An 18,299-nucleotide genomic window follows, 5' to 3' on the forward strand; every position below is an offset into this window, starting at 1 on the left:
AGCAGCTTCTGTGGCCTCTGGACTTCGCAGTGGCTGCAGCAGCTGCAGGAAGGGCTGGAAGACACAATAGGGAAGCAGGAGAGAGAAACAACTCAGGGCAAGGGGGCGGGGGGTGGGGGGTGATAATACAGGGCACATTTCCTTTACAACTTGTCTCTCTGCAAGATTTCCAGGAGGAGGCTGTTCCTCTCCCTCCAAGGGCATCATCCTGAGCCCTCCCTCTGCCTCTCCTTCCCCATCCAATCCCGTCCAGCCCTCACTTTCAATGCCCACTGCTCCCCATCCTCCCGTTATTACCCATGTTCAGTTCACAAACTCCATTCTCACCTGGGTGACCACAGCAGCCTCCTGAGAGGCCTCTCTGTCCCCTCACTCACCCCCCACCCCCACCCCAACCAGGTTCTCCAGGAAGTCGCCAGAGCAACCTCTCCCAGTCTGACGATGTCCCTCATCTGCTCAAAACCTCTCAGTGGCTCCCCTTTGCTCTCAGGATAAAGTGAAAAGCCCTTGATGGTTCCTGCCCCACTAGCTGCTGCCTCTCTCTCCAACCTTGTCCTCACCCTCACTCTGCTCCACACATGTGAACTTCGTTTAACTCCTTGAAGGGCTGTGCTCCCTCCTGCCTCAGGGCCTTTGCATGTACTGTTCCCTCTGTCTGGAATGCCTTTCCCCTGTCTTTCACTTACTTAGTTCTCACTCTTTCTTAAGATCTGCTTTAAGATCTAGCTCATCTGTTCTTTATAAATTCTTACCAATAACCCTCATGGCACTTATCCCAATTTTACTTATAGGCGTGACTGTTTGATTGATGGCTGTCCTCCCAACTGTGCAGAGAGGGAGGGAACATATCTGTTTTGCTCACCACTGGACCCTAACTCTGCCACAGGCCCTGGCCGAGTCTTGCCTGCCCCTCAAGATTCTGTTGGAACATCTCTCTGAGGAGCCCCCTCTGGCTCCCTGCTTTGTCAACCGTGAACCAGCATGGATCTCTCTACCATGTGTTCACGGCACCGACCTGCAATGATGTGTTCACATATCTGTCTCACCTCTAATCTGCGGGTTTCCTGAGTGCAAGAACCATGGTCTTTGTTGTGTTAGTTTCCCTGACACCCAGCACTGCACTGGGCATGTGGGAGATGACTGTGAGAATGAAGGAATGATTGTGAAGACAGCTCCCCAAGCCTGAGAATGTCACTATACAGCGAGGGGCCGGACCAGATGATTCTGTCTCTTCTATACACTGCGGTTCCAACACCACACAACCCTGCCTGGTCAGCACCCCTCTGCTTTGTCACACTGTGTGCTTTTAACTGTTGCCCAGGCAATCAAATCTCGCTGCCAACGCAGATCCTCTATATCATTATGCAAAGAAAGCTTCGCACCTCTGGGCTTTCTATAGATTATGCAAAAAAAAGTCATTTTAGTATTTCCTTCTTCTTTGACTCATGTTTTTTAGTTAGGGCTTTCTCATGTTTGTGAGCAACTTTTTTGGTTTTCTAATTATTAAGAAGTACTCAAAACATATAAAAAGGTATGAAGAACAACTTAGTGGACACTCAAGAACATACACAAGGAAATAAAATGGGACCCAGGTACATGGCCTTTAGGGCTGATACCATTTGCGGCCTCTTTAGATGCAGCCATGTATTTCCAAGGAACTCAAACCGTGCTCCCAGGGCACAGCCTGGCATCTCCATGTCCAGGCAGGAGACTCTCATCCTGTCCTCTCTTCTAAGGAGAAGGGGTCTCCCTCCTGCCTTAGGCCTCAGCAGGCCCTGCCCTACATCCCCTTCAAGATGGAGACTCTCTGAACTGAGAGGACCCTAGAGAGGGAGAAATCCAGAATCCCCCTCGGCACATGAGTGCCCCCAATCGTCCTGACCACGGGCTCCATGAGATGGGGGGGCAACTCCCATGGGGGAGACGCCTCAGGAAAGAAAAGGGCAAAAAAAATAAACAGAGGAGACGTGAGCATTCAGGACGGCTGGACCTGCTTTCATTCACACTGAGGCCTCTGGAGAGGGGACTCTTCAGGAATTGCGTCTCAAAAGTCACTTCAGGGCTTCCCTGGTGGCGCAGTGGTTGAGAGTCCGCCTGCTGATGCGGGGGACATGGGTTCGTGCCCTGGTCTGGGAAGATCCCACATGCCGCGGAGCGGCTAGGCTCGTGAGCCATGTGCTTGTGAGCCTGTGCTCCTCAACGGGAGAGGCCACAACAGTGAAAGGCCCGCATACTGCAAAAAAAAAAAAAAAAAAGTCACTTCAATCACGTTTTCATGTCCCCTCTGGGGGCCAGACAGCCAACTAGAGGTTGGGGATTGAATATGAATGGAAATGATTCATAACCTCGAGGGACTCACAGTAAATGGATGACTTATTAAAGAAAATAAACATTCATGCTACACTGAGACAGAGGGTACCATAAAGGTGGACAGGCAGGGTGTGAGGGAAGCCTCTGAGTCACACTTAGGACACTGGGGAAGGCTTCCTGGAGGAAGCGATGCTTGTCCTGAAGTGAAGCATGGCACATGCTAGGTCTGATATGTTCATAACGCTGGCAGGGCGCTGCAGGTGGGTCCACCCTCCTGTAGAGGAAGGTGGGAGTGCGTGGTGGTGGGAGAGGTGGCCAGAACCACATCACAAAGACCTGTGTGCTAAGTCGAGGAGTGAGAACCTTCTGCAAGCTAGGGGTGGCCCTGGGAGGACACAAGGCAGGGGAGAGGCCCAGAGAGAAGTGGTGAGCCCTGTGGAGCTGCGTGATGGGGAACAGGAGGAGTAAGAACAATGAGGAGGGAGCTTCCATGGTGGCGCAGTGGTTGAGAGTCCGCCTGCCGATGCAGGGGACACGGGTTCGTGCCCCGGTCCGGGAGGATCCCACATGCCGTGGAGCGGCTAGGCCCGTGAGCCATGGTCGCTGAGCCTGCGCGTCCTGAGCCTGTGCCCCGCAACGGGAGAGGCCACAACAGTGAGAGGCCCGCGTACCGCAAAAAAGAAAAAAAAAAAAGAACAGTGAGGAGGGCGTCACAGAATCAAGGTGAGATGCCATGAGGATCTGAACTAAAATGGTGAGGAGGTCAGCACCCAGTGGACAGAGTGATGGGTCGTTCTCAAGGTTTGGGTTTGGCTTGACTGGGAGCTGGCAGAGCTATTCATTGACACAAAGGATTCCAGGGGAGACGCAGACCCGGGCATGGCCTTCGGGTGCTGGGGCAGAAGTTGAGTCATAAATAGAAGGAATTAGACCCCCACAGAGTTTGCAAGGCTGAAAGTCACTAGAAGCAGACAGAAGGTCAGAGAAGGGTCAAGACTTGGGTGTGGGTAACAGGGCCTCTGACCACACACCCACTTTTCTAAGGTGACGCCCCAGCACAATGTTGGAGGACACAGCTCAACTGAAAAGGCATCCCTGAGGCTCCAGGGTTGGAGTCTTGGGTGTTCATTTCAGCCCCAACATTATAAAGTCCAGGATGGAATTGACCTCACCCCTGGACATCACCTGTGGGCCTCAGGGAAGCAGCTCAATCTCCATTCAATTTGATTCCATCTTTAAATTTTAGAGTTTTTTTTTTAAATGAAAGTTATATATAGTTTAAAAAATCAAATAGTCATGTAACAAAAAGATCATTGCTTACCCTGCTTTCCTGGTTCTCTGAGGCAACTACTTTCAGCCATTAGTAGATGATGTTTTGGTATTTACCTCCATAGCTCTGAGTAACATGGGTATATTGATGCTGTCCGATTTTGTCCATGTTAGGCATTATCCATTGACTTTCCAGTATGGCAGATGAGGATTAGCTCTGCTCACCCCACCCTCATCTCCACCACGTACATATGCCCACTTCCCATTCCCCTATCCTCCCAATATAGTTATGTCATATTTGATTATATCAATTTTCAGTCTTTACATTATTATGGTTGTGTTCATGCTGTTCACAACTGAGTCACTTAAGGTAACCATGACTTTGTTCCCCTTTCCTCCATAGCTTTTTATATTTCACTAGAGTTTAAAACTGCCTCCCCCTCCCTATGTATGTAGTTATATTTGTGGTACTTATCACTAGTCCAACCCTAATTCTCTCCCAACTCTGTAAACCCCTCTCAGTATTTTCAAACACAATCCACTCAGTGTCATCTTCTTGATAAATCTTTCCTGTAGTCTTTGATCAGCTTCAATCTGAACAGGCTGCTTCTGTGCCTGGCTCATAGCTGTCCAGCTGGTATGTTCCTTTACTGCGATCTTGGTGATTCCCATCATCTGCCCTCATGTCCCGGTTTCCTGGATCTTACATCTTACTCTCTCTAGGTTTCCTCCCTTAGTTTTGGTAGAGCACATCCTTTAGCAGCTTCCTGAGAGAGAGGATATGCCACTACCTTAAAAAAAATTTTTTTTAAATAAATTTATTTATTCTTGGCTGCATTGGGTCTTTGTTGCTGCACGTGGGCTTCTCATTGCGGTGGCTTCTCTTCTTGCGGAGCACGGGCTCTAGGCGCATGGGCTTCAGTAGTTGTGGCACACGGGCTCAGTAGTTGTGGCTCATAGGCTCTAGAACGCAGGCTCAGTAGTCGTGGAGCATGGGCTTGGTTGCTCCGCGGCATGTGGGATCTTCCTGGATCAGGGATTGAACCCATGTCCCCTGCATTGGCAGGCAGATTCTTAACTACTGCACCACCAGGGAAGTCCACCACTACCTTTAAAAAAAACTATTCATGTGTGAAAATGTTTGATTTTTTTCCAATAATTTTTTTTGGTAGTTTGGGTGTAGGATTCTAGGCAGGAAATGATTCCCCCTCAGAAGGCATTGTTCGACTGATCTCCAGGTTCCTGGCTTGATGATGACATTCTGTACCTGTTTTCTTGAAAATATTTTATGAAACCTGTTCTTATATCTCTGAAAACTCATTGGATCTCTTCTTTGCCCCAGTTTTCTGAAATTCCGTGGTGATGTGGAATTCAGCTCAACTCTGTGGACAGGTATTGAGACAGGCATGTGTTGTGGAGCTTCCCTCACTCAGAGTTCCAGGCTGTACAGAGACGTGCACAAGAGCTTAGAGCTGGAATATATGGGAAGTGCAGGAGGTGAGGCAGACAGGGTGTGGGTGAGTGTGCAGTAGTACACATGTAAATTACACATACAAGATGTGTAAGGGCAACATTTTTACAAATTCCAAGTGTCAGTATTTTTTAACGGGGCCTCATCCAGGGTCTCAACCTGATTCATTAGCCATTTAGCCTTGCCATGCCCTCCCCATGCTCCATGTTCCCACATCCACAGCTCCTGTGGAGGTGCTGGTAAGCTGTCAAAAACGGTGCCACAGTTTGACTTCAATCCAGGAGTAGTTGGCCTCTAGGGAGCAGACTTTGCTACCTTTCTGTAGAGAGCCAGGAATGCTTGAGTTCAAGGCCAGTGGGTACCACCAGCTCCCTGGGGAGTCAGTTGAAATAGAACCAGGAATGAAGGCCTCTTTTTAGGAAGCAATCCCTAAAACATGCTTCTCCTTCTCCCTGCAGGTGCGCCTATCAATACCGATAGATAGACATACTGAAAAATAGATGTAACATATAGTAAGCTGCTCAATAAATGTTTCTTCAATGGATGAATACAGAATATATCTCTCAATGTAAAATCTACCTGACATTTGTATACCTGTCCTCCCCCTGGTGGGAATCAGCCAAGAGACAGCACCACCTGGGTAGGTGGCTGCCAGAATATCATTACCGAAACAATTGGCACACATTATATTAATTAATTCTCACAACAACCGTATGAGGCTAGTAGTTTTTATCCTCAATTTACAGAGTCAGAAACTGAAGGCCAGAGAGCTAAAGTAACTTGTCCAAGATCCCAAAGCTCCTAATGGCAGAACAGAGCTTCAAATCCTGAGTAGACTGAATCCAGAGCTCACAACAGATCAAACTCGCTCCACACCAGAGGCAACCCCAAATATCACTTGAATCTCAGGTTAGACCCCTTGGGAATTGTCACCAAACTGAAGCATTGCCCCCGAGGAGCACATGGGAGAGATGTGTGGAAGGGAACACAGGAAACCTGTCTCACTGTTGCTTGTTCTGATGCTAATTAGCTGTGGGACTCTGATAACGCACTCTGACTCTGGACCTCAGTTTCCAGATCTGTAAAATGAAGTTAAGAATGTATGTGCAGAGTTTTAGGACCATGATAACTGAGGGAAAGAAACAGTGAGAGGTCTCAGAAGGCTTTCCAAGAGAACGCAGGCTCTATGTTCCCTGGAGAAAGAGGGAAACACTGTTGGAATTAGAGAATAGGAGATGTGAAATTAATGTAGAAATTTTTAAATGGGTATGAGTTCCCTCTTCAAACATTTCATCATAATCCAAGGCCCCATAATTTCTACCAAAAAATGGGTGCCGCCAAGCAATGTTCCCTCTCCTGGGAACCAGTGATTCTAACACCCCAGGGGGGCTCAATCTTGGCTGCAAATTAAGATCACCTGGGCAGCTTTAAACATGCAGATGCTGGGGTCCACCCTCAGATATCCTGATCTGGCATGTGGCAGAGGCATTGGGAATGTGAAGAGATCCCCATGTGATTTTAATGTGCAACCCAAGTTGAGAATCACAGCTCCAGAGCTTTAAATTCTTCATTTTTGGTGTGAAGATTTAAAAAGAAAACAAGAAAGCACAGGCACCCAGTGGCTCTTTGATGTTCAAACAAATCACCTAGAGGTCTTTTAAAATGCAGCATCTAATTCAGTAGGTCCAGGGTGAGCCTGGGCTTCTGCCTTTGTAACAAGCTCCCAGGGGATGCCCACACTGCTGTCCCCAGACTATGCCTGAGTAGCTGGGCTGTAGCTTGAATGATTATGAGAGTGAGAATTATGGCTCTTCAGGTCAGCGGAGGCTTTAAGAAGTAACTGCACTTCTATGAGGGTCCGTTTTCTCATCTATAAAATGCAGACAACAGTAACTCTTACACCACAGAATTTTTTTTTTTTTTTTTGCGGTACGCGGGCCTCTCACTGCTGTGGCCTCTCGCGTTGCGGAACACAGGCTCCGGATGCACAGGCTCAGTGGCCACGGCTCACGGGACCAGCCGCTCCGCGGCATGTGGGATCTTCCCAGGCAGGCGCACGAACCCGTGTCCCCTGCATCGGCAGGCGGACCCTCAACCACTGCGCCACCAGGGAAGCCCCACAGAATTCTTGTGATGCTTAAATGAGATAATAAAGTAAACACAATATAAATGTTCCATTTTTAATTGTTAGGATATCTGACACCCCTGAAATGCTTACTATCTGCCAGGAATTTTCCAAGTGCTTTCAAGTCTTAACTCATTCAAGCCTCAAAACAACATTGTGAGGTGTGTACTATTATTTCATCATCAGATTTTCCAAGAAACTGAGGCACAGACAGGTGGTGTATCTTAATTTACATAACACACCAAGAGCAGCTTCGCCAGTGTTTGAACCCAGGGAAGATATGGGATCTTATCCCTCCCCAGGGCTGATCAATCAGTGCAGGCCTGACCTTCTGGAGGCCCTGACTTGAGGGCTTACCTTCTGGATGGAATGGGCTGTGGACCAGCAGGTGGCAGCCTAGGGCTACGTGGGTGCGGAGACCATTTACAGCCTAAGCCCAGAGCCAGCGCTGTGCTGGGCATTTCACCACAAAACCGTCACAGGGTCTTCAGCGACTCCGAACTCGCCTCTTCCCTCCACCCTCAGTTCCTCGCCTGGAGGTCACCCGGGGATCCATCAGGAAAGAAGAGTCCTAACTAACAGGTTCAGATCTGAGTTCCCCAATAATATAAGACCAGGTTCGCAGGGAAAGCAAGGAGCGAAGCGAGTTTTCCGCAGCTCGCCTTTACTCCCGGCCCCAGCCAGCCCGGGAAATCTACAAGTGTCTTTTTATACCGAAAGTCCAGCAAGGGTTGGGGAGCCCAGCCAAGTGCAAAAAGTCGGGAATCCCTCTTGGATACCACAGAGCAGTTTGGGGGCGCCTGGCATCCGTGTGGGCGCTCAGGGCATGCGGACCGGCACGGAGGAGACTATTTAGAGGATCACCTCGGAAGGACAGAGGGTCTTTTCTTGCGGAGTCCCCCTGGAGGGGACAAATGAATTTGAGGGGCAGTGCCCGGGTGCGGGTTAACCCGGCGGTTTCCATGGTGCCCGGGGCGTGGGGGAGGAATGCACCCTCAGGCGGTGGCGAAACCACTGTATTGCCGGGCCAGCGGCTGGCGAAGGCGGGAGGGGCGGGGGCGGGGGCGGGTGGGTAGGTCGTGGGTGGGGAAGCCGCGCGGGGCGGGGGCGGGGCGGTCACGTGCGCCGGAGGGGGCGAGGCCGCCAGGCCGCCCGGGAGCGACCGGAGTCCCGCGGAGTGGCTGCGACAGGAGAGAACTGTTTCCAGGACGGAGGGGTGAACGTCGACAGGCGCTTCGGGAGGACTCAAGGCACCGGGGGCCAGGACCAGGCTGAGGCGCCTGCAGCTGGGGGACAGCAGTCAGGGACAGAGGACGCCAAGGAAAAGTGAGAGCAGAAGCTTGGGGGTGAGCAAAAGAGCCCCACTCGCGGCTTTTACGCAGGCTGGGGACTCCATTTATTCCTTCCGGGCGGGCCGGGTAAGTGCTACGTCAGCTTTAGGTGACCAGACGACCCCACTGCCCCGTAAGTCGACTATAGTCCTCAGCACCTGTCTAGGGCTCCAGGAGAGGCTGTGGTCATGGTGAATGAAGAGCCTAACCAGCAAGAGCGCGATGACACCCCTTCGCAGACTTACGCCCTCGGGGAGAGCCCCAGCCTCTCCGTCCATCCCAGCATCTCAGCCCATCCAAGCGTCTCCATCCACCCCAGTGTCTCTGCGCACCCCAGTAGTTCGGCCCACCCCAGTACCTTGACTCAACCCAGTGGCTTGGCCCACCCCAGTAGCTCCGGCCCTGAGGACCTTAGCGTGATCAAGTTGAGCAAGCGCCGATGGGCTGTGGTCCTGGTGTTTAGCTGCTACTCCATGTGCAACGCCTTCCAGTGGATCCAGTACGGCTCCATCAATAACATCTTCATGAACTTCTACGGGGTCAGTGGCTTTGCCATCGACTGGCTGTCCATGTGCTACATGCTGACCTACATTCCTCTGCTCCTGCCGGTGGCCTGGCTCCTGGAGAAGTTCGGCCTGCGCACCATCGCCCTCACCGGCTCCGCTCTCAACTGCCTGGGGGCCTGGGTGAAGCTGGGCAGCCTGAAGCCACATCTCTTCCCAGTCACCATGCTGGGCCAGGTCATCTGCTCCGTGGCCCAGGTCTTCATCCTGGGCATGCCCTCCCGCATTGCTTCTGTCTGGTTCGGGGCTAATGAGGTGTCAACAGCCTGCTCCGTAGCTGTCTTTGGCAATCAGGTGGGTAGAGAGTGGGTGGTGTTCCCTGTGGGACTGAGTGTGTTGATGGTACCGCATGCCTCCCTGTGTGGAGACTGTAGTTTTCTGACTTCAGCGTGTTTGTGACTCTGGGTGACTGTGGCTGGGTGTGACTGGTAGTGTGAGTGAGGGACTGTGACTGGGTGACTGTGTAAGAGAAGTGGGGCAACAAAAGGAGGGACCTTTGCTGTCACTCACAGTTTCTCCTCCACCAGCAGAAAGGGTGCTTCTGGAACGCATGCTGTTTTAATGATCTCATTCCTGAACTTACTTCACCAGCTTGGACAGGAAAGCTGTTCTTTCCTGGGGAGCAGCTCCTGGGCATCAGACTATTCTGTGTCATCAGAAGTTGGCAGGTGCTTTTTTCCTGTCCAACCAGCTTTTCCTAGAGCACAGTATCTCCTGCACCACATGGAAAGGCAGAGCGGGGCCCTGGTGGCGTTGGCGCTGCTCTCACCTTCTTTATACACAGCTGAAGCCAGGACAGTGGGAACAATGCTTTGTGCCAACCTCCTTCCCTGGGGTTTAGAGCCAAGGGCAGCAGGATGGAGTCAAATTCTTGCTCTGAATTTTCAAGGCCTAGAAACCTTGGAAAGACCTGGAAAGCTCATATCTTACTCCTTTGTCTTTCCTTCGTTTGGGAAGGAGAATCTCAAATTCTTTGCATCTCAGTGTGGATATGACCCAGAAAGGTGGGCATGTCGTGAGTCTGATTGCTGTCTCTGAAAGGTTGAAGCAACTATTTACGGGGCCCTTCTTTATCTGGACCACTGCCTGGCGTCTCACTTTTTCCCAAGCACATGCATTTGTGGCTATGCATTTAACAAATGACCAGTAACCCTTAGTTCTTGTATTCTCTTACCTGTTCATTACATTTAGAATATTTAAGCTTTCATTTAGGAAGTTCTTATTTGGGTCAGAAATTTCCAAACTTCCCTAAAGGTAAATTTCCATTCTGTTCATCTTTACCACCAAAAAGGTAACTTGAGCTAAATTTTTTCAGGCCAGTAAGGCCTGCCACTTGGGTAATAGTGTAAGCAATCAATGAAAGCAACAGACAGGGCTTCTTCAGCACAAACAAGCAACATAAAATCCTTTACCCAGTTTTCTTTAACCTGTGGGTTTGAATGTTCAGAAGATTGAATGGATTTGAAGTCTGGGGATGAAACAGGTTGGATCTTTTTGTTCAAGGCAATTAAAAAATAGGTATTAAGGGTGACATTTACCAACCCCCTCTTCTCGAAGGTGATGTGACTGTGAATTTGAACATCTCCATTGCAGCTTTGCTGGCAGGTTTGCCATTATTGGATGTTTTCTTTATAGGAGGGTAAAGCTGGGGAGCGATGCGCAGGACTTTTCAAGCTTCCAGAGGGTTAAATCTCCCGATTCGCAGCCCCAACGGGATTCAGACAGGGTCACTGCAATCCCAAACCCATTGTTTGGGGAGGGCAGAAGAGCTAACCGGGCCCTCAGGTGGCCTGGTGAGATCAGAGAACCCAACACTTTTTTGTTCACCATGGAGCAAAGACGAATTGGTTTTCAGACCCCTCTGCACACAGCTGTAAAGGAACTTAAAACTTAAAATATATCTTTAAAATTTAGTAAGAATAGTTACTCATTGCCCATGCCTACTCCCCACCAAGGTCAGAAAATGCTAAGAATTTTACATTTAAAAACACCCTGACAGCATATATTTGTATCACACAGCCATCAATTTAGTGTGTTCTTTCAGGCTTAACCCACTGTGCTAAGTTAAAAAAAAAAAAAAAAGAAAAAAGCTGAATTGTTTATGCTTCCTCACACAGAGGTGACTGTGTTTGGTTCTTGGCATATGTTTTAACCTTTCTCTCTGAGGAAAGCATGGCCGAATGGAGGAGAAATATTAACAGAACGCCTTGAGCTTTGCAGTTAAAAAAAAAAAAAAGGCTCCACAAAGCTGTCTAAACAGATTGGAAGCATCTTTCCAGAGAATAACTCTTTGTGGCCGCAAACTTCACACTGATGAGCCAAACCCCTGTTTCATGGTCATTCTGACCCCTCTCTTCTAGCGCTTCGCTGATAGGCTCCACGAGGCACCGGTCCCTGCTGGCCTAAATCCAACACTCATTCCTTCACTCAACAAGCACCTGCCTTGCCAGACGCTGTGCTGGGGCTGCAAAGAGAATCCCCGCTTCCCACAGTTCTCCTACCACCCTCTTAAATTGTATCAGGCACCAACATTCAGCTTTAAAAAAGCACACGCACAAGAAGCAACCAGATGAGAGTATAGAGGATTTGTTTTCAGTTCTCCGCGAGGTTTTTAAGTATCTTCTCCGCGGCATTGCTATGGGAAGATTGAAGGGGAAGGAAGCTAATATCTATCAAGCACCTATTATGTGCAAGGCACTTTTTCATGCATTATTTAATTTTTTTAACCTTTGAGGTGGGTGGGGTTGTCCCTGTTGTTCTAGGCGACGAACCTGAGACCCAGATAAACTGAACAACCTTATCCAGGGTCCTACCGGTGCTGAGTGGTAGAAAGGAGGTTTGAAGCTAGTTCCACCCCCGGAGCCCCTGCCAGTGGGCCGTTATTGAATCTTCAGGTGGACAAAGCATATATTCAACAACAACAAAAAAAAGCAGGATTCTGAGTTGCAAAGTTTTGGCCCTGTGTCTCTAGGGTTGTGGGTTGTCGGTGGTGATAAAGTGTCCAGCAGTTTCTCTAGAATTTGAGAGCTAGCACTGCCTTCTGTTTTGAAGTTCCAGGCATTAACAGTGCCTCCCCACGTGCTGGTCGCTGAGGGGCTGGTTCTACCTCTCTCAGCCTGAGGAAGGTGGGGCTCCAGGCTCTGGGGAGAAGAAACCAGTGGATCCTGAGCTGGTGTGAGGGAGGGTAGGGAGCCTTGGACTGCCGCTGGGGCACTTCCCTGTGACCATCACACAGGTGGTGGCTGCCCGGCAGTGTTAACAACACTGGTTCCATTGTTTCCAGGGAAAACCATCTGGGTTTTTCTTTCTTTTTTTTCTTTTTCCCGCCTTCCTCCCCCCACCCAGCCCCCAATCTGGGGTTTTGAGTGATGTGGACACATGGTTATTGAGCAAGGCTGGGAAGAGAGCCTCGTGTGAGAGTCTGGGGATGGCTTGGTGGCACAGGGCGAGGGAGATGTGGGAGTGGGAAGAGATCTTCAAGGCAGCCCCAGCCCCAATGAAGAGCCTCCAGCCCTGCCACCAGAAGGGAGTTCCTCCGGGACCCTTGGGCAGGTCATAACACAGCGCCACCCGAAAAAGTCTAGAGAGAATCAGTTTACTTTTCGAGGAAAAGAAAATACAGTCACCTGGGAATTCCCTGGCGGTCCAGTGGTTAGGACTCTGAGCTTTCACTGCCGTGGCCTGGGTTCAGTCCCTGGCTGGGGAACTAAGATCCCGCAAGCTGCACAGCATGGCCAAAAAAAAGAAAAAAAAAAAATACGGTAACCTTACAGAATCAGTTCTGCAGCAGCCACGGTCTATCTGTCCGATAGAAATATAATGAAAGCCACAAATGCAAACCACATATATGACTAAATTTTCTAGTAGCCGCATGAAAAACAGGTAAAATGTAAATTTTTTACCAAAGTAAAAAGAACAAGTGAAATTAGTTTTAGGACTATATTCGGTTTAACTCAATATATCCAGAATAGTATTTCAACAGGTAATCAATATAATAAAATTACTAACAAGCTGGTTCACATTCTTTTCCTACGGCGAGTCTTTGGAAGTTGGCATGTATTTTACGCTTACAGACTAGCAACATTTCCCACCATGTCTGGAACAATGATGCTAATTGTAGGGGAGGAAGAGGTTTTCCTTGACTGTCTTAGAGTCCCCAGCTAAAAATTAAATTGATGAAGTCAGATTAATAAGAGAAAATCATCCATAATTATTTCATATAAGTATTAGGTGACACGGGAGTCTTTGTAAGGAAATGAAGGAAGAGTTAGACTTGTGCACTTCTATGCCAGATTTGCTGGAGAGCAGACAGTGGTGGAGAAATGTGATAGGTTAAGGAGTCTGAGGTCTGTAGAACCGGGGGGCCACTGAGCAAGGCCTGTTTGTCAGGATTCTTGGAGGAAGTGCCCCTTTATCTTCAGAGACAAGGGTCTTGAGAGACAAGGATGCTCCCTTCCTCTGTAACCAGGAGGGCACCTCCCACAGGAGGGTTTTAAGGCTTGTTTCGGGGGGAGGAGGTCAGAGTGACCTTCCTGCTTTTCAGTTCTCTCAAGTTGCTTCAGCTTAAAATAGTCACTATGCCAAGGTACCAAATTTGGGGGTATTGTGTCCTGAACCCCGTCATATTTCAAGCATTTGGAAATCAGGTTCTAGCAGACAAAGATGGACTCTAGGAAAGTGAGTCCAGTCTTGAGGAGGTTGTGTTTGCTGGACTGGCCAATCATCTGTCACCCAGCGAGGCTGGGTGGTCCAGAGGCTGACTCAAGAGTCCAGGTCATGAGGTGAATGGTCAGCCTCATCTTGTTCCAGACTCCTGGGCACTTAGGTGTGTTAAAGTCCAGGCTTATCAATCTGGCTGTTGCAATGTCAGAGAAACTTTCAAGCTCTGAGTGACATCTGGGGAAGTGAAGGCAAGCTCTTCTGTGCTTTCATTTGTTGTCATTGTCAAGGCACATGAAGCACCTGCCCATGTGGCTGACCACTTGCTGGCCTCCCCTTCTGACTGGAAGAGAGGACCAGGCAGGGGCTGGGAGAGCAGAGCGAGGCTAGTGGAGACGGAAATGAGGAGGGGTGGAGCCAGGACCAACCCTCAAACGCTCACAGGGGCAGCCAGGTCGTAGAAAGCGTGACAAAGGAAAAGTGACCCTGGAGTGTGGGGGGGTCACAGCATCGTAAGAGCACGTGTCCCAGCTAAAGGTGGCAGCTGCTTGAGCCTCGGCCAGCTGTTCCCATACACAGCACGACCAGTGTTGTCAGATCGTCTCATTTTTTTTTCTTTAAAGAGAAACCAGAAATCCAGATTTTTATGTGAAATCTGTTTTTTTTAACTGTGGTAAAATAAACATATTTATAATTTTAACCATTCATAAGTGTACAATTCAATGGCATTAAATAGTTTCACAGTGTTGTGGAAGAATTACCAGTATCTTTACCCAAAATACTTTTATCACCCCCAACAACTCTGTGCCCATTAAACAGTAACTCCTCCTCTGTAACCTCTGTTCTACTTTCTCTCTCTATTAATTTGCATATTCTAGGTACCGCACATAACCAAAATCATGCAATATTTGTCTTCGTGACTGGCTTATGAAATCTGTTTTTTAAAATGCTGATAAAACTCAAATTTTAATTTTATTATTATTATTTTCCATGTTTTAAAATTGTGGGTCAGATAAAACTTCTAGTTTGAAACTTCTGGGGAAGGTAAAGTGGAATCGAATTCCAGTTCTGGTTTCTCCTTCATCGCAAAGCCCTCACCAAAGATGCCGGCAGGTGGATGAGCTCAGAGTCTGGCGACTCCGGGAAGGAAGCGAGACCAGTGCTCCCCCAGATGGTGACCATTTGCCTCACCTCGGGGGCCAGGACCAAATACAGATGGCTGGGCCTTCACCTGGACTTCCTAATTAGCGTCTCCATGGGAGGGGCCCAGGCTCCTGTGTTTTTACCTGGCTTCCCAGGTGAGGCTCATGATCAGACTTGCAATCTCTAGGAGAGAGGAGCGGTGTGCTGTGGGAAGGTGCCCTCCTGCTTGGAGCCAGGTTCTTGTCAGGGCTGGTGCGTTTTGTGCTGCTGTGTGATGGGGTCCAGTTCCCAGGTAGATGCAGCTGGGAGCTCAGCCACTCACTCTCCAGACTGAGAGGAGAGGATGGGCTTGGGGCGGGGCTCATAATTCTGATTCACTTAAGGTTCTGAAAATAGACTCAGGGCCCTGGGGGTCTGGGTAAGGGCAGCCCTGAAGGCCTGTGAGGTGGAACCACAGCAGAAGCTCCTAATCCTTCTGTTTCTTTGACCTTCAACTCAGTGCACTACATGAGAAGAGGCTCTGGCTGGCCTGGCCTGACTTCTGTCTTGGCCGTGTTGCCTCGGCAGGCATTCTTCAGGGCCTGACAATTCCATGGAATCGAGTCTGAGTGTTCAGTTTAGCATCCAGGACCCCTCCTCCCTCGTCCTTCCCATCCAGCCTGTCTCTTGTTCCCTCCCAGCCTTGTCTCTGCTCTGACCAGTCTGGCTTCTTGATTCTCTCCTTGAAGATACACTGCTTGGAAGTTAAGCCTAAAGCCTCGGAGAGTGACATCAGCAGATGGTGGACCAGGAAGCTCCAGAGCCTTGTTCCCCCACAGAAACATTAAATAATCTAGAAACTGGCTAAAATATCTTCCCTATGGGAGTTTTGGAAATCAGTCAAAGATCTACAGCAACCAAGTAAATGCCCAACCAAGAAAAAAAACACGTTCAGAATGGTAGAAAGTTTCATGGCCATTTTGCTCACCCTTGCCCCGACCCCACCCAACTGCCGTGCCTCCCACTACCCAGTTCCTTTCTGCAAGCCTGAGGATGCAAAGCAGACCAAATTTGCAACGTTTTAAACCAACTGTGTTTTTATACACTAACAACGAAAAATCCACAAAGGAAATTAAGGAAACAATTCCATTTACAGTAGCATCCAAAAAAATACTTGGGAATCAGTTTAACCAAGGAGGTGAAAGACTTGTATGCTGAAAACTATAAAATGTTACTGAAAGAAATTAAAGAAGTCACAAATAAATGGTAAAACATGTGTGTTCGGATTGGAAGATCTAATCTTGCTAAGATGTCAATACTACACAAAGCAGTCTATAAATTCAGTGCAATCACTATCAAAATCCTGATGATGTTTTTCACAGATGAAGAAAAATGCATCCTAAAATTCATGTGGAAGTTTAAGGGATGCTGAATAGCCAAAACAATTTTGGAAAAGAATCACAAAGTTAGAGGTCTGACACTTCTTGATATCAAAACTAATAACAAAGCTACAGTAATCATGATAGTGTGGTATCAGCATAAAGACAAACAGAGAGACCAAAGGAATAGAGAGTCCAGAAATAAACCCTCACATATATATGGTCAAATGGTTTTTAACGAGGGTGTCAGACCATTCAAGAGGAAAAGGACAGCCTTTTAAAAAAAAATACACTTTATTTTTTAGAGCAGTTTTAGGTTCACAGCAAAATTAAGAGGAAGGTAAAGAGATTTCTTACATACTCCCTACACCCCCTCCTGGTGTAGTCTCCCCCATTTTCAACACCCCCACCAGAGTGGTGCGTTGGTTACAATTGATGAACTTACATGGACACATAATTATCACCAGTCTCTTCAACAGATGGTATTGGGAAAACCTACAAAACTCTTGGAAGAAAACATAAGGAAAAAGCTTCATGATAATGGATTTGGCAGTGATGGCAGTGATTTCTTGGATGTGATACTAAAAGCGTCAGCAACAACAACAGCAAATAATTGGACTACATCTAAATTAAAAGCTTTTGTGCATCAGAGGACACTATCAATAGAGTGAAAAGGCCGTCCATGGAATGGGAGAACATATTTGCAAATCATATATCTGATATGGGGTTAATAGCCAGACTATATAAAGAATTCCTGCAGCTGAACAACAACAAAAACACAACCCAATTGAAACACGAGCCAAGGACTTGAATAGACATTTCTCCCCCCAAAAAAGATACATAGACGGTCAATAGGCACATGAAAAGAAGCTCAACATTAGGGGAAATGCAAATCAAAACTACAATGAGGTACCACTTCATACCTCTTAAGACAGTTATCAATAAGAAAAAAAGAAAAAGAAAAAAGTAAGAAATGTCGGCAAGAATGTGGAGAAATTGGAACCCTGGTGCATTGCCGATGGGAACGTAAAATGGTGCAGTCACATGGAAGACAGTATGGCATTTCCTCAAAAAATTAAGAATAGAATTACTATATGAGTTAGCATTTCTACTTCTGGGTAGTTACCCAAGAGAATTGAGAGCAGGAACTTGAACAGCTATTTGTACACCCATGTTTATAGCATCATTCTTCACAATAGCTGAAAGGTGGAAGGATCCCAACCATCTATGGATGATTATTAAAATATGAAATATACATATGATAGAATATTATTCATTCTTGAAAGGAAATTCTGACACGTGCTACACATGGCTGAACCTTGAAGACGTTATGCTGAGTGACATAAGGTAGTCACAAAAAACAGATACTCTGTGATTCTACCTATGTGAGGTATTGAACTGTCTTTTTTTCTGACACCAATCAATTCTTCAATTCTCTAACACCAACTGGCTGTCCTACAGTTCTATTCAGTTCAACTCTGACACTAATGAGTTAGTGCAGACCCCACAAGTTAAGAGCTCAGTCCCGTAAGACTGTCTCCATTTGCAAGTCCTGGGGGCCACCCAGACTTCTGACTGACTAGCTGTAAGTTGGGGGTTCCCACGAGCCCTACTCAGGTTCTGTAATTTGCTAGAATGGCTCAGGGAACTCAGGTAAGCACTGTTTTTCCTGGTTTATTTTAAAGTCTGCAAGTCAGGAACAGCCAAATGGAGGAGATGCCAGAGCCTCTGTGGGCCACCCTCCCAGCACTTTGGTGTGATGGGTTCACCAGCCTGTAAGCTCACCGAATTTCCTTGTTCAAGAGTTTTTCTAGAGCTCAATTTCCAGTTCCCTTTTGCTTCTCAGCGGTGGGCAGAGGGTGGGGCTGAAAGTTCCCAAATTTTAATCACTTGGTCTTCTGGAAACCACCCCCATCCTGAGGCTCTAGAGGGGTCCCACTCTATGTCACCTCATAGCCTAAACTCAGGTGTGATGGAAACAGGATCCTTATGTATAACAAAGGACAGTCCTGTCACTCAGGAAATGCCCAGGGTTTAGAGCTCTGTTCCAGGAACCAGAAATGAAGACCA

At 48.0% G+C, this 18,299-nt stretch overlaps 1 protein-coding gene across 1 annotated transcript in view; it reads left to right on the top strand.

Annotated features, from left to right (window-relative positions):
• The first annotated feature begins 8,372 nt into the window (after window positions 1-8,372).
• FLVCR2 (FLVCR choline and putative heme transporter 2) overlaps window positions 8,373-18,299 on the top strand; it is a 67,822-nt gene continuing 57,895 nt past the window's right edge. Inside the window, exon 1 of the mRNA XM_082618545.1 lies at window positions 8,373-9,363. Coding sequence (XP_082474671.1) covers window positions 8,695-9,363 — 669 coding nt within the window. The 5' untranslated portion in view covers window positions 8,373-8,694. The remainder of the gene's footprint in view (window positions 9,364-18,299) is intronic.

This window comes from Mesoplodon mirus, assembly GCF_964341445.2.
Source record: "Mesoplodon mirus genome assembly, chromosome: 4".
NCBI lineage: Eukaryota > Metazoa > Chordata > Mammalia > Artiodactyla > Ziphiidae > Mesoplodon > Mesoplodon mirus.